The sequence below is a fragment of the Girardinichthys multiradiatus genome, chromosome 22 (genome assembly GCF_021462225.1).
Source record: "Girardinichthys multiradiatus isolate DD_20200921_A chromosome 22, DD_fGirMul_XY1, whole genome shotgun sequence".
Taxonomy (NCBI): Eukaryota; Metazoa; Chordata; class Actinopteri; order Cyprinodontiformes; family Goodeidae; genus Girardinichthys; species Girardinichthys multiradiatus.
The window spans coordinates 16163516-16179790 of record NC_061814.1 but is presented as its reverse complement, the minus strand read 5'-3'; the positions used below and the strand labels follow the sequence as shown (position 1 = coordinate 16179790).

The following is a 16275-nucleotide window of genomic DNA, read 5'->3' as shown; positions in this document are numbered from 1 at the left end:
CAGAGACCACGTGTACACTCGTGTACCTCTGGTCACTGCCCTAATAATAGAAAGTGGGGCAGATACCTCTTGGGTTAGATCTTATCTGACTGAGCCATTCGTTGTGCATAGAGAGTGTTTACAACTGCAGGGATGTTACTATTTGACAGCTTTCACTGGTCCCAGTGTCTGTATGAAACGTCTGATCATCGACGAAACATTCAGGATAATAAAAGGCTCTTATTTCTGTTTATTGAATTTATATATTTTAGATTTTTAAATAAAATCACTGTTTCTGCGCCAGCCCCAGTTAATCCGTGGGATGAGAGGAATTTGTTTTGGATTTTATAACATAAAACATTTTCTTGGCCTTTTGTGTGTTTTTAAAGCAGCTTGCAGTTGATACCCATGTGACCGTTTCAGTAAGCCAAGGCTTTATCACATGGCAGAACCTAAAAAGGTCCCCGTGTCACGCACCAAATAAAACACAAACACACTCTTAGACTGACAAACGCATCAGATTTTAAAAATGAATTAACATTGATTACCCAATGGATTCTCTACATGCATTTGTAAAAACATATAACAGTGTTTTAAGGTCATTTATTAGATTTATTCATATAATTAATAGGGAAGGACTTAATAAATACACAGACTTGGTTTTTATGAGCTGTCTAAATCATGCAGTGTGTTTCTTCTGGGTAGAGAGAAATACACTTAAAAATGAAATACACCTGATACACAAAATAACAAGTAAAGCACCCAGAAGGACTGGTGATGGGTATGTAAATGATTCCATTCACATGGAGCTGGCTCATCAAGAACAAGCAGCAGATAACATAAAAAGTAGCACACCCAGTCAAGCCGTGGTGTTGTCAGGCAGTTGCTGGACCATCTAGCAGCCTGTCAAAAGTGACTTAAAGTCATAAGACACAGAATTCCTTGGAGACACGTTGGACACCATTACCAGAACTTGTTGCAGTTTGGAAGGTGTCAGATTTTGAGTATGGATAAGGCTGGATGGCTGTATCATGTAGTTTGTGTCCTGTCATGTGGAGTGCAGAGGTCACAGTGGGATGATGCTAAATGTGCGGCGTTTGCTACCACCTATTTCTCCTACTTAGAAAATTCAAACAAATTCAAGACACAATAAAACCACCATTCAACAACACATGCAGGGCCAATGAAAACGGAGGCTTCTTTTGTTCTTCTTGATAACCCCATTGGACGCTCTTTCCCCAACTGGTATTTGTGTATGAAGCCCATTTGGGTAAGAAATTGGTTGAATTAAGAGCCTCAGATGGGATTGTCCACAGGGTACATAATGGCCCCATCTTAATTTTCACTCTGGGTACAAATTTGGACCCATGTGGGTTTCAGAGGTTTTACTGATGTTGAACTGATTAGCTTAATATCCATTAGAGACCCAGACGAGACCGACTAGTTTTGCCGATCAATCTTAATTGAATGAGCACAACTGGGTCCCATAAGTGAAGGCGATTGTAAGACCAGGCCCAGTTAGTACCCATCCAGCATGAGGAAAATCCACATGAGGTAGGCTGAATGGTTCCCGTTCTTGACGTGCCAGCTGCTTGGAAGTCAGATCATGTATGTTATTGCTGATCAGTTTGCTTGTCTTTGTGCTAAATTATGTCCACATCTTTCTTCTTCTTGGTACCTAACCTATTAGGTTTTTTTCATCTGAGTGTCTTTGGTTCTTTGTTTCATAGTTTAACTTGTTACAAGTTTGTTTATTTCTGAGTGCAAGTGTGTGTGTGTTTTTATCTTTGAGTATGCTTTAGAGCATTTTCTGTATTTGGTTGGTTTCTGGTCATGTTCAAGTCAAGTCTTTTTACTTTTCAACCTCCTACATCTGTTCTCTACATTTCTTCATTGTCAACAACGTGAGATATAACAGGCTGCTCAGCTGGTTTCTGTTACGGTTGATCTGAAGTTATCTGGGTCAATGTTTGCGCTCTATAGTTGCTTCCTTTCCTCTCCAGCCTTATCTTAATAATTTGCTTTAGCTTGACTGAGGGAGGAATGTAGTTAAAGGAAAGAGTCACATGGGAACTAAACATGAGAATCAGTTCCCAGATTTGGCTTTGACTCACCTCAAAATATTTGCTGACAAAATATTTGCTGACAAAACCTAAAGCAGACTTGAATATCATCAAAATATTCCAAAATTTATTCATCATCCAGGGTCATTGGATTCCTCTTTATGTTTTTTTTGTTTTTTTACTTATTTGACACTGATGAGACTGAGACAGATGTCTGCCAAAGTCCACAAGACATTTCTACCTGAGGCTCATACCACAGAAACAGAAGGCTGCAGTGTTTGTTTTGAAAACTGTCACCTCCAGTTTTATTTTCCTGCTGTTTTCCTTGGACTTTTTGTGAATCTCTGTTATCTGAGTGTAAAAATGTGCAAATGTGTGAAGGTGTTATGTTAGGATTTAAATTTAGAGCAACATTCTTGAGATTAGATCCTAATAACTGAACAATACATGAACAGAGCACATTTTGCTCCATTCAGTCTGTCATAGCCGTTTCATTTTTACTTCATGGTACAACAGCTAAGATTAAGAGTATGTTGAATGTCTTGACAGATATTTTTTTCATGACTGGATAACTGTGGTTGTATTAAGGTTCCTGACGGTGTCCACCGGGTTAATAATGTTCCACGTCTGTTTGCTGTGGTTGTTTAAAGTCTCGGAGCGTCGACAAGCAGCACGCAGTCATCAACTATGAATTGGGGACTGATGAGCATAAGGTGAAGGACCTGGGAAGCCTGAACGGGGTAAGAGACAACATAATAAAGTACAAAGAATATAAAAGTAACAAAAAGCGATCACAGGTTGAGGTTAAAGAACACAGAGAAGCAGAATGGATATTTGCGGTTCCTAGCTACTCTGAAGAGGTTTTTAATGGAATTTTCCAGGTCTAAATAAATATGGAAAAAGAAAAAATAAGATCATAGTTTTCTAAACAATTTGTTTTAGTTGTCCTCCTTTCCGTCTTTGTGTCCTTCCCTTCTTACTTCCTCCCTTCCTCATATAGTTTCTTGTGTCTTCCTCACTTCATGTCCTACATTTTTATAATATTTTTCTCTTCCTTGTGTTTTTACTTCCTATTGACCTCCTTCATTTCCCTTCTTCTTGTGGCTTGACCTCTCTCCATCCACCTCTTTTTTTACCCTCTGTCCTTTTTCTGCCTCTCTTCTTTCTGTCCCTCCATCCTACCTTGTGTCTTACCTGACTTCTTTCCTTGTGTCTGTTCATCTGTCCTTACTGCTTCCCTCCCTTGTATCCTTTGTTCGTACATTTCTTGTGTCATTCCTTCTTTTATCAGTTATGTCTGCCTTTCCTTTCTTGTGTCCTTTTGTTCCTTATTCTTTATTCCCTTGTATCCTTTTTTCTGTCCATGTGTGTACCCCTCCGTCCTTATGTCCTTCCTTATTTCCTTCCTTCTGTTCTTCCTTGTTTTTATCCAGTTTGTAGGTTCAATATTTAAAGCCTTGTATTGATAACATATTGATAAGTATTGATAACATATGCAGATAATAAAGAACTTAGTTTCATCAAGGGAAGCAGGAGTGAACTAAAAACGAGTTCAGTAGAAATAATAAGTTTCTTTTATTTGAATAAGAACGTAATCATAAATACATTTGCAAAATAGTGAACCTAGTGGTGAGAAGACCCCATGTCATCTGGCCAATCAAAGCAGACTTTGCCTTTTAAAGTTGTCAACCCTTAAAGAGATTCAGGCTAAAATGAAGAGCTTCAAACTGAAGGTTATAAAAGACATGTGAATGTGTAAAGGCCTTAAATGTAGGCTGAATTTAGTAGCATTATTCACCACACATCATATTTTTAAGTCAGAGAATCAGGAACTCCTGGGTCACTAATTAGTCACTAGATACTCTGATTACTTTATAAATAAGAAAGCTTTGGGTAAACCTCAATTAATAGGTATTGATGGAGTGTCTAGTTTTGATGTGACTCTTTTTTCTCCCCTCAACCAGTTAAATTGTTTGATTTTCAGGTTTTTTTTCAGTGTGAGATTATGCCACTCCAAAATAAAAATTTTAAGTGTTTTTATTTTTTATATCAAGACTTATTTACACAACTTTATCAGGCGTGCCAATAAGTATGTTGGGTACTTCTTAAACACTTCTTTCTCTGTAACAGTAAAGTTCAGTAAAAGTTGGTTACAGCTGACGTATCAAACACATTCATGTGTTGTGATCCGTACTCAGTCAGAGCCCACCAGTGTCCCTCACATCCTCTCCAGCTCTCAGACAGGAAGCCGGAGTCACTTCCTCCTGTGTCGTTAACCATCCTCCAGCTAGATTCAGAGGAAGTTTTCCCTGCTGAGTCAGTGGGTGTGCTGAGGTTTGCCACACACTGGTTAGCCAGCAAAATGTTTGGACTCCATCACCAGTTTCTCTCTTTCTGAAACTATTCAACTCCAAAAGTCTTAAGCTGTGATTTTATTTCACTAGAGAGAAGAAAGGAATGTTTTATTACAGTTTTATTTGCTGGTCGGTGATATTTGAACTGCCTGCATAGCACAAAGAGGTTGAACGCGTGCTGGAGAAGGAGAAATTGGAGCTAAACCTTCAAATAAAAAGAGAAACATGTCAGATTGTGCATGGCCCTTTAGTCCTGTCGACAGTTTGCTTTGTTGAAAACTAACTCCAGAATCATTGATAGATTCAAATACATTGTCGTTTGCTCTTTAAATCAAAAGTGATTCAGTGCACTGGTATAATGGTTAAAAATGATTCAGTCATACAAGACAAAATAACATTTTCCATTATGTTGTGAAAAATAAAGAGAGGACATGTTTTTTTTATAGAAAATTTACAAACTTGAAAACTCTGAGAGATTTATATTCACCATTGTTCTTCTTTTCTTTCAATATTTTATTGGCAAAAGAAGTGAACTGACCAGATCACTAGTAAAGTACCACATAGTTTATCTTTTTCTGTTTATATACACAAATGTTATTTTTGTTGCTCTTACGTATCCTCTCCAGACCTTTGTAAATGATGTCCGCATTCAGGAGCAGATGTACATCACACTGAAGTTGGAGGACAAGCTGAGGTTTGGATATGATATCCTTTCACCTACTTTGTGGAGCCTCACATTGTTCTGATTATTTATTGGGGAGCCAAGTTCATTCCTGCAATTATTACACTGTTAAAAACTATACACTTGATTCTAAGTAAGTTAGAAAATCATCAAAAACTGACATTTATTTTATGTAATTCAATTCAAAAAGGGAAGCTCCTATATTATGTAGATTCATTAAACAAAGTGATGTATTTCTAGCATTTATTTCTTTAAATTTTGTTGATCATAATTCAGTTTCTCAGTAAATTGGAACAAAATATGTCCATGTACTGTACCTTACAGTGTACAGGGGGCTCCCTATGCATCAGAGCGGCGTGGCATGGAGGCGAGCAATCTGTGGTTCTGTTAAGGTGTCTAGGGAGCACAGGTTGCCTTCAGCTTGTCTGCATTGTTTCCTCTGGTGTTTCTCATCATATTCTTTGACAGTGCGCCATAGGGGTTTAGGGTTTGGGTCAGGTGAGTTTGCAGGCCAGACAAGTGCAGTTTGGACAGGTGCTCAGTCCTGCAGGAAAATAAAAACTGCATCTCAATGAAACGTGTCTGCAGAGAAAGGCATGACGTCTCCTGGTAGAAGACTGTGCTGACTTTGGACTTGATAAAACATAGTGGCCCAACATCAACGGATGACATGGCTCCCCAAATAATGACTTGACTGTGGCAACTTCACCCTGGACTTGGATTCTATGCCTCTCCAGCCTTCCTCCAAACTTTGGGACCTTGATTTGATGAAATGGAAAGTTTACCTTTATCTGAACGGAGGACTTTGTAGTCCACCTTTGCTCCGACTGAGCAACAGTCTGGTACTTTTTCTCCTTAGCCCAGATAAGATGCTCCTGACATTGTCAGTGGTTCTGGAATGTTTTGAAACAAGGAATGTGCCACTTGTAGCCCATGTCCTGGATACATCTGTGTGTGGTAGCTTTGCTTCACAATCATCTCAGGGCTGCAGTTATCCATGTTGCTTGTGCACCTTTATCTACCAAACTTTTTCCAGCCACTAAACCTTCTATTGACATGGTTTCATACAGCCCTCTGTGAACAGCCAGCTTCCTCAGCAATAACATTTAGCAGATTACCCTGCCTGTGGAGGTTAGCATGGACCGTCTTCTGGAATTGTCAAGTTAAGAATTTTCTCCATGATTGTGTAGGCCATAGAAGCATTTTTTATATTTAAAACCCTTTTTTCTTTTTATTGGTCGTAGGCATATTCAGATTTTCTGAGACAGTGAATTTTTGGTTTTTAATTGCTGTAATCCTTAATCATCTAAACTTAGAAAAATGAGACACTGTGTTTATTAAATCTGTACAATGTGTTAATTTCACTCTTTGAACTCAATTACTGAAATAAATGAAGTTTTGACAGATTTTGTAATTTCCGTATTTTCCGCACTATAAGGCGCACCGGATTGTAAGGCGCACCTTCAATGAATGGCCTATTTTAGAACTTTTTTCATATATAGGGCGCACCGGATTATAAGGCGCATAGAATAGAAGCTACTGCAGTCAAACGTTTGACTGGGGTTGCGTTATGCATCCACTAGATGGAGCTGTGCTAAAGAGAATGTCAGATAAGTCAGTCAGTCAAACTTTATTAATACACTACAAACCAGCGTTCTGATAACTCCATTCACTCTCATGGTAAGGTCTCCTCTACATAGAATTCTATTGAATAGAACCAACCGCACGTTAGGAATGCATTGGAGTCTATGAAGTTGAAATCAAACGTTAGTTAAAACGTGAAAGGGAACTTTTCCCTGATTCAGTAAACACGTAAAAGAAACAGTTTGATGCACTAAATCAAACGTTAGTACTGTTAACCTTTCCTGTTTCTGTCCCCTGACCGTAGTCTGATGACACAGGGGAGACGCTTTCTCCAGGGCCGAAGTTACTAGTTTCCTCGGGGTTAACTCCCTCACTCATACGTTGCTGAGTTGAACATGAAGAAACAGCATCAAAACACTGAGTTGTTGACGAGATTCGGGGTTCTTTTTAATGACTTTGCAGCACGTAAAAACACAGGGCTTACAGACTCATACACCGCTGCTCCGGTCGCCGTCTCTACCCACCCCACACACACAATAATACCGACGTCACTCCTTCACTCTTGATTCTCAGCTACGGCAGCACACAGCGCCACCTCTGTCCGGAGGAGTAATGTCAACATCTTCCATACACACACGAAACATACACCCCACACACTGAGCTTCTAATCACATATAGTTCAGGCAATTCCTGTAACAGTACATTCAAACGTTATACACACACAAGTGGTGTTGGACTAGGAGTAAGCACAGTACAGGTGTTTACCGCTATTAGTTCGGCGACACCCCTGACTACGGTAGCCGTAATGCTGCAAGCGGTGCGGCTTTGTAGTTTACCAGTCGTACTGAAACATTTTGACAGAGCGCCGTGTACAACCAGTATGGATCAACCAATTAACCAATTGATCCATATATAAGGCGCTCCGGATTACAAGGCGCACTGTCATTTTTTGAAAAAATTTAAGGTTTTTAAGTGCGCCTTATAGTGCGGAAAATACGGTTATTAAAATGCACCTGCAAATTTCAAACGATTTTATGACTCAGACTCATAATTAATTGAATCTGTTTACATATGTAATAAGTATTTCATAGCTCTGTTAATGTGGTCAGTATTTCCTTAACCTTTTTGTGTTACATACCAACCTTTTCACGGTGGTGAGAGGAGAGCTCACTGTGCCTGAAGAGGCTTTAAAGGTGAGAACACCAAACCTGTCCCCTTTCATATTTTGTTGTGTGTTACGTTTATGCATCTCATTTATTAACATGAAATCTCCGTTCAGCATGAAAAGTTCACCAGTGGCCTCCAGCTCAGCAAGAAGCCTTCCAACGGGGAAACCACTGCCAAAGCAACCATGAGCAATTCTCCTTCTAAGACCCCAACAAAAACGCCAAAGTCACCCAGCACCGCCACTCTGAAGTCTGTGGAGCGCAGAGTAACCGATGGGGTCACTTCCTCCAGAGATCAGTCAGCTAAACCTGTGGACTCTCACAAAGCAGACGAGAGGATAGGAGGTGAGCTACAGGAGGTAGAGGGACAATGGGATTCCACTGTAACTCAGAAGCATTGGCTTCATTTTGGCACACCAACACATGGAGCCCAATTTTCTTTAAATGTGATACATAGGTTGTTTTTAGTACCAGAGGTTTTCTTTTTAAAGACTGAATGTTGTAAAATGAAATGGGATTTTTATCTTAGACCAGCATGGGGTGGGCTTGATCCCCACGGTAACATGCAGTTATTCTGTTTAACCCCAACACTGTATTTATTTTAATTTAAGCAGGCAGGATAGTTTAAGTACAGTTTCATATTGACCCATGAAAAGGCAGGGCCTCTTGAGGGAAAATGGAATAAGGGGCTATAAAAAAAGTTTAGGTCTGTGGGTGCAGCCCATAACACCAAGGGTAGTAGCAGGGATTCAGGTCAATCAGCACATTCGGGCCTAAACATGCAGAATTACACCCATCTGTGTGTTACTCTGTCTGCCAGGCAGATGTGTCATTTTACGGTTACTGGAAGCTACATGCATATATTATTCCTCATGATACACATTCTGTAGCTTTTACACAAAATGGTTCTCCTCACTGCATTTAATTTGGCAAACAGAATCTGTAATTATGTTTACAACTGTGATTTAGCTCATACCAGTTCAAGATAACGGAGGACTTAAAAGAACTGAAGGCTAAAGAAAGAAAGTTAGAAGAACTGAAGCAACCTATGATATCATGTTATTTCCTCCGCATTCTTAACTCTGCTTTAAAGAAGTCTGCACAGAATGTTTGTCCCCTCTCAGCCTTCATCCTGAAAGAATCGTTACTAGTGCAATATCCCTCTCATACTTGGACTACTTGTGTCTGACAGAGAAAGAGAGAAGAGTGTTTGATAATAAAAAATTAGATGTAAATTGTGAAGAAAAACAAACATTCGTTGGGTTAATTTTTGTGGCACCATGGTTTAGAAAGAATGAAAAGTCTTCTATAAATCTTCAATGAATTGCAAACCGTCTGCACAGTTTTGTTAAAATGTGTGTGTCTTCATCCAAGGGGACATCACAGCTCTGCCTCGAGGGACTCCACTGTATGGCCAGCCCTCATGGTGGGGGGATGGAGATGCAGATGACGAGAATTCCTTCAAACAGGAAACCAAGTCCTCCTCATCCAAAAAACACGAGGGCTCCATTTCTGGTAGGAGTTTTTAACATTTTTGTGTGATTTAAGAAAGCAGGATCTTTGTTTTGTTTTTATTTTAAATACTGATGCCAAGGTATCAACATCCAGGTCATTTAGGATCAATGACATGCACGTATCTGCAGTAAAACAAAACCTTCAGTATTACAAGTGACTTAACTCACTAACCAGTGACATTACAGATGCTGCAGTTTCTTCTTTTCATTTCTCAACAGGGAGAAATGTTGCTCCAACATGGTTGTTATATTGTCATTATAACAGACAGCCTGGGAGCTGCAGCAGCCAACAAGTCTCTTGTTTCCTGATGAAAAAACACTTACTTTGTAAGGGAAAAATCTGATATGATGGTGTGACAAAATAACAGCGTATAATAAGGTATTGCAACTTGTGCACATGGAAACATACCATGATTTTTAACAAGATTGCTGGGGAGCAGCAACAGGTATTGGAAGTTGGGTTTTGTCAGGGACCCTGATGCCAATCAGAATACAGAAGATGCTTTGATCAATACCTCTAAATAGGGAAGAATGTCCCTTAGGGCTCGTAGGCAATATTAAAAAGTGTGAAAAGGGGATTTTAGTGGCAGTGGCACAGTGGTAAAACACGCAGACCATATTGAGAAGCTTCAGTCCTCAACGCAAATAAAGGCCACTAGTGCCGCCAAAAAAACATAAAAATGGAATAAAGAAAAACATTTTTTTTTTGGATTTCTAGGCTCTGTTTTCTGAAACATAAAAGAGCTGAATTTCTAAACCACTTTCTTCTGACACTTAGTTTTTGTTGTACCTTTACATTCTTTATCTTTCAATTGCCACGTCTCAACTCAGTTTTTAGTCCAAATTACAGGTCTTATTGAATTTTACGTCTGAATTCCGTTTTACTTTCTTAGTTCAATGCTTCAGAAAAGTGGTAAAAAACTAATTTAGGTTAAAAAAAACAACAAAAAAGAAAGAAAAACGCTGGTTTTATGGGGCCCATAAATGTTACCTTAATGAGTCAGTTGCTGAGCAAGGTAACGCTTGAATACATACAAAGTTCAAAAGGGCCAACTTCTTGTTTTTGATCTTTTACAAACGATAAAGGTGTCAAACATTTACAAAATAAATAAACCAGTGCCATTTACTACACTATCAACCTTAGCATTGTGTTGTTTCATGAGACACATGTAATAATGGTGCATTCAGACCGAACGCGAGTTGAGCGTCAAAAAGGCGTCCAACGCCTCAAGTGGGTCGCTTGTGCACTTTGAAGTCAGATGCTGTAGACACACGTGGAAAACGCTCTAGAGACGCGTCTGATCAAAGTGTGGACAGACGCGTGTTGGGAGGAGCTACCCTTGGATTTTTTTCTTTGGTGGTCTCTTGTGTACAGTGACAGATGCAATCGAGAGAGTGGCTTGGCTTTATTTGCTGAATAAGACAGTACGGGCACAAACTGCGACAATAACGCCCCTTTTCCACTGGCTCGTTTTAGGAGCTGCGGCTCCGCTCCACTCAGGTGAGGTGTGGCAGGAGAAGCAGCGAGGAGAGACGCTGCTGTTTGAACTGATAAAGCTCCAGAGTTTGCCTGAAGAAGTTCCAATTTTATGAGGACGTTTTGGTCTCAGTCATGGCAGTAATAAGGACACGGACTTTAAAGGGCATAACTGCGGACTTTTGATCACGGTAAAGTTGGTTTTAGATTGGATATTTGTGCTCCGCGGATACAGCGGGACTTCCTCACGTTTGATCCAAGGCAGACAGTCTGATTACGGGCAGCTGCTCCCTCCTCCTGCAGGACCATCAATAAATGTGAGAACCAAACACGCTGTTTCATGGTTATGGTGGTATTGTTTTGTGTGTTTTGAGGGAAATGTTTGTGCATCTGAACAGCTGATTTTATTTTGTGTGATGACTTGGTTTAGGATTTTATTAAATACAGCGCTCCGCCTGCGTGTAATTCAGAAAGCTGATGTGTCCTTTTTGTTTTTCAGCCTTCAGGCTGGTTTATGATTAGTAAATAGTAAAATGGTCCTTCTGTCCCATGATAAAATATGTCACTATTTAACAAAGCTGAATTTTTCATCTTTTGTAACCAACCAAGTGTGAAAATATGTTTTAAAATACACCTTGAAACATGCTAATGGAAAATGTGAGTGCTAGCTGTAGCTATTCTGAAGCAATTTTCTAATACAACTTAAAATCTTTCATTTGTAGGTCCGAATCTTAAGCTTTCATAGAGTATAATTGGTTCCTGCTTTTTTAGGATGACCAGAACTGGTGAACAGAATTTGCTTATAAAGAAGCAACAAATCAAATCATTTCACTATTTTCATGACTGAAGTGCTACAAATGCAGCATGATGCCAAAAGGCTGATGGAGATCGAGATGTTTGGGTTGGATGATTTCACTCTTGAGTTTTACCTCTGAGAGTTAGACTGCAGATTTGAACAGTTTATTGAATGGCAAAGAATCAAGCTACAAAGTGACAAATATGTGCTCTGTCAAAGCTTTTGAGTTCAAGCAAAGAAAAGTGTTACTGTTTTTAATGTCTACTTTTAGTAGGATTCAGTCTATAGTCTGATTACTTAGACAGCACTGTAGCTGATCACTGTGATGTTATTGCATGCTTATCATTGGGTGAAGATTTTTCGGCACTGTTTTTGTTGTCAGATTATTTGAAAATAATAAAATCTGACAGCTGTTTGGCCAGATGAGTCACTGTGTTGGCAGATTTTACTTTGAACCATCCAGATGGTATTTCATCAGTATTAGATACATGAACTACAAAGTACCATAGTTTTTCTTTGGTTGTAAAACGATTGCTTCACCATTGCCATGTCAGTGAGTTTTGCTTTCACTGTGTCCAGGCAGCAACGGGCAGCAAGGCTTTGCTTGCATTTATAACCATTTACAACCAACTGAATACAATGCCTCTTTCAGAGCCCGTATGAGTGTGTGAAGTGACCCAAGCACTGAAGGAAGAGTGTCGGGGGGTCCTCTTATCAGGATTAGAGGCTACACCAGCTCGGTGGGGCAAAATCAGTCTGTGCCAGGCTGGGTTAGGGGACCAGTGTGGTGAGATGGAATGTGGGGGTAAATCATAGCACAAACACGACAGCAGACCGAAGCGTCCTCAAATCTCTGCACATCTGCAGGGGTAGCCGGGCATCATCTTGGCCGCCCTGAAAAGCAAGACTTTGTTATCTAGCTCTTTAGAGTCCTATTTGTTTATTTTTGTAAAGTTTTGTCTGTCAGATTGAAGGTTAATTTATGTTCGGACACGAGAAGGATTTGAAACCCTGAAAGTTTCCAAACATTCAGTGTTATGGGGCTGTCTACTTCAGTGTTGAAAACGGGTGAGTGGAAATTCTTTAGCCTTCTAGCAGCACTAAAGAATCCCAGTTGTGTTTATGATGAAATGTTGGATTGGTTCTGGAAAGCAGCATTTGTCCGGAGAGTGGCGGTGTATTTGTGCATTCGGCTTGAACCTCAACTTTAAAAAGTGATCTTATCCGATGATGCATGTCTCAAAAATAACCCGGACTTTCATCAGTTCATATCAGAGCTAGGAGTGAAGGGGAAGTGAGAGAGGTTTAGGACAGGAAACAACTCAGTTTCAGTGTGTGTTTTGTTTGTAGTATGTGTGCGCCAGTTAGGTTTACTGTGTGTTTTTCTCTCTCTGAGTAAAGCAGGCTGTTGTCACCACTCCCTAACTCCCCCCACCCCACCCGCCCATGTATTGTCACTAAACCTGATTAGGTTACAACGTAGCACCGGCTCTATTTTTTCTCCTAAAACACACAGACCCCTTCTAAACAGACTGCTCTCCTCCCTGCGGAAATTATTGGTCAATCCTCCGGTAAGCATTGCTCTCAAGTCCATATAGTTGCTCAAATGCCTTTTGTTTGTAAAATCCTCCTCCAGTGTGAGTCTGACACCCTTTTTACTTTGTAACAGCCTTTCTGCTTGTTACTGCTGTGACAACTATTAGCAGATTTAACTTGCTTAAACAGGAAGTATTTTAGAAAAAGAGAGAAGTTGTCACTGTTGGTTAATTTATTGTTGGAAGTTATTTAACATATTTTATATTGGTCGTCTGGTATGTAGCTGAAGATAACACTGGAACAGTGTAAAATTAATTTATATACAAGATAAAATGGTTTTTCTTTCAGATATCCAACTTGAATTCTACCCGAATGGTCTGTGTAACGTTTTCAACTTTATCTACTTCTTAAATCCACTACTGGAGGTGATTCCCTGATAAGCTTTGAGGTTCATGGAGGCCCTCATACATAGAAACACTTCATACAAATGTCATGAAGAGCAATCCTTGTTAAGATATTGTCATTTCATAGAACAAGGTGAATGGTGTTAGAATGTAGCCCCTGTAAAGGATTTTAATTGGATTCCTGATGCTCCAAGCAGAGAGAGTAAATAGAAACGTCAGTGCTGTTTTAACACTACTAAATCTGCTTGAATGTGTTTTAAAATCCTAATTAAGACTATTGGTGATGCACCGATCAGAGAAATGTAGCCTATTTCCTTTGTTCTGTCCATACCAATTTTTGTTTATTCAAATTGCTCTTTGAGAGCAATACTTTAACAGGATTCAAAATACAGAGTAACCTTTGAGTGCAGATTCAATTTATTTGAACAGGCAATTGGTAACTTGAATATTTGTATGTAGAATCAAGTTTTTAATAAAGGACATTAAAATGATGGTCCCAACTTCCAGCCACACCTCCAACCAACCACACCCAACTTTCAGCGTATTAATCGTTAAGAAACAAAACATTTTGAAGACAGTTTCTTTAGGACACGTACTTATTTAATATGATGGAGAGGTGGGGGCATAAGAAGAGTCCATTGTGATTTAAGTGAAGATATCATGGGGTGTTCTCCACCATGGCCCATCACCTAACAAAATGCCCAGGGAGCTCTGACAGCACTTACGTCACTGCCTCTGCTTGCATTAAAAATAAATCGGGCCATAGACACTTCCTTCTGCCTGCGCTTCAGAGAGGAGCATTGCACAAACATGAAGGCTATGGAAGAGAGCTGGTCTCCACCACTCTTAGCTTCTTTGCTGATGTTTGCAGCACACACTGTAAGAAAAAGTGAAAACAACACAGCAAACCCCACAAACAGTTTTGAAAGGTTAAAACTGTGTTTCAGACCTGCTGATCCCTGGTCGGGGCCGCTTAAGCAGTATTGGTCTGATTCTGGTCACTGCGTCTTTAATCCTAATTGTCTACATATAATTTTTGTAACTTGTTTTCAGCTTCATAAAACAAAAAGCACCACAAGCATTATTATGAATATCTTGTTTCTATAATACTTGGAACAAGAAGTAACCAAAAGCAGTCATAAAAAGGTCCATATTTTCTCCTGTATTGTTTTCATTAGAGTCCCCCATCTTTCAGTTTCAACCATGTTCTGGATCTTTCTAATATTGCTCAATAGTTCATGCTGACTACCACTAACCTTGTCAGAAAGCTTTTCTTTCTTTTTCAGCTAAGCTGATCTGAACTTGGCCATGCAGACGACACATTTTTTTTAAAGGATCCTGTTTTGTCTCAAAGGTCCTCAAGAAGCCCAGTCATAATTTAATATAAGCATGTATAATTCACAATGAATTACACAGACAAACATTTACAAATGATTACATTTTTCATAAAGTCTCTGTGTCTTGTCTCTATTTGTCAGTGGCCACATGCTCCTGTGTTTTCTTCTAAAGATGAAGCAGATGGCTCCTTTAATTCCTGAAAGTATCGTTAATCATAATCAGACCCATCAGAGGTTCTGTTTGTTGCTGAGAACAAAAGAGAAAATAAATGCTCTGCATTGTCAAGAGTCAAAGCAGGTTTCAAAGAGCCTCACCATCACTTTATGCTTTGAGTGACAGTGAGTGAAAATGAGACAGATGTGAATCCTGCTCCGTCGGTCCTTCTTTTCCATCCAGACATGAGACTGGATTTAATTAGTCCAAAGTCTGACTTGACCTTCCCCTATTTTTACCTTAGTTTTATAGACATTTCTGTAGTATTTCCTTGCAGTGATTTTTAAGCTGCAGTTTTTGTAGATTATTAATCAAATACAAGACAGTCATAAGTAAACATTTATTTATTTTCTAAACTCAGAGAGTAAAGAGGCCCGCCGAGGAGAGAAAGCTAAAGAGGAGAGCCTTCATGCATCCCCTGCTCTCGATTCCAGTTACTTTGAGATTCCCACAAAGGAAGGTCACATGGCCAGTAATGGCATTCATGAAATTCCCACCAAGGACACCGAGGATTCGCCCACTCAAAACCACACCGCTGCAGGTGAAATAAGATCTAGATTTAGTTTATTCACATTTCTTCATATTTAATTTAACGGTCCTATATCTATTTGCTTAATAGAGAGTGTTACTATAAACCTTGCAATAATAATGAAGAATATTTTGTGACATTACCAGTAATTAGATTTTATTTTCATGCAATATTTTACTGTAACCAAGATGGCTTTAAAGAAAACTTCTTTATGTGACAAAACAAACAACTATTCTGCACATCGACGTTCGAAAAGTGCTGAAGTTAGCAGCCTTGCTTTACTGTTGACAGGACACGACACTAAAAGTGCACTGTCTGCTCCGCAGCTCAAGGGCACGCCTCCTTCACCATAGAGTTTGACAACACCTCTCCAGGGAAGGTTACCATTAAAGACCATGTGTCAAAGTACACACCGGACCACCACAGATCCCGCACCAAAAAGGGCACAGCGGGAAGCAAGGACCTCACCACGCTGCAGGCCGCCATGATGGCATCCGAGAGCAAGGTAGCTGATTGGCTGGCTCATAATGACCCCACTTTGGTGCGCAGCGAGTCAACAGAGGATGACAGCAAGACCATCAAGAGCGACATCCCGGTCCACCTAAAACGGCTCAAAGGTAAAGGTCCTTCTCTTTTTACA

General features: G+C 39.7%; 1 protein-coding gene across 10 annotated transcripts in view; it reads left to right on the top strand.

Moving 5' to 3' along the window:
• The window catches only part of cep170aa (centrosomal protein 170Aa), a 53631-nt gene that overhangs the window by 17125 nt on the left and 20231 nt on the right, over positions 1–16275 (top strand). For 9 of the 10 annotated variants that reach the window (XM_047351435.1, XM_047351434.1, XM_047351437.1 and 6 more), the window contains exons 4-10: positions 2693–2782; positions 5023–5101; positions 7797–7855; positions 7942–8173; positions 9203–9343; positions 15468–15647; positions 15962–16252. In XM_047351435.1, the coding sequence (XP_047207391.1) occupies positions 2693–2782; positions 5023–5101; positions 7797–7855; positions 7942–8173; positions 9203–9343; positions 15468–15647; positions 15962–16252 (1072 nt within the window). The remainder of the gene's footprint in view (positions 1–2692; positions 2783–5022; positions 5102–7796; positions 7856–7941; positions 8174–9202; positions 9344–15467; positions 15648–15961; positions 16253–16275) is intronic. The other variant, XM_047351443.1, reaches the window with a different exon arrangement.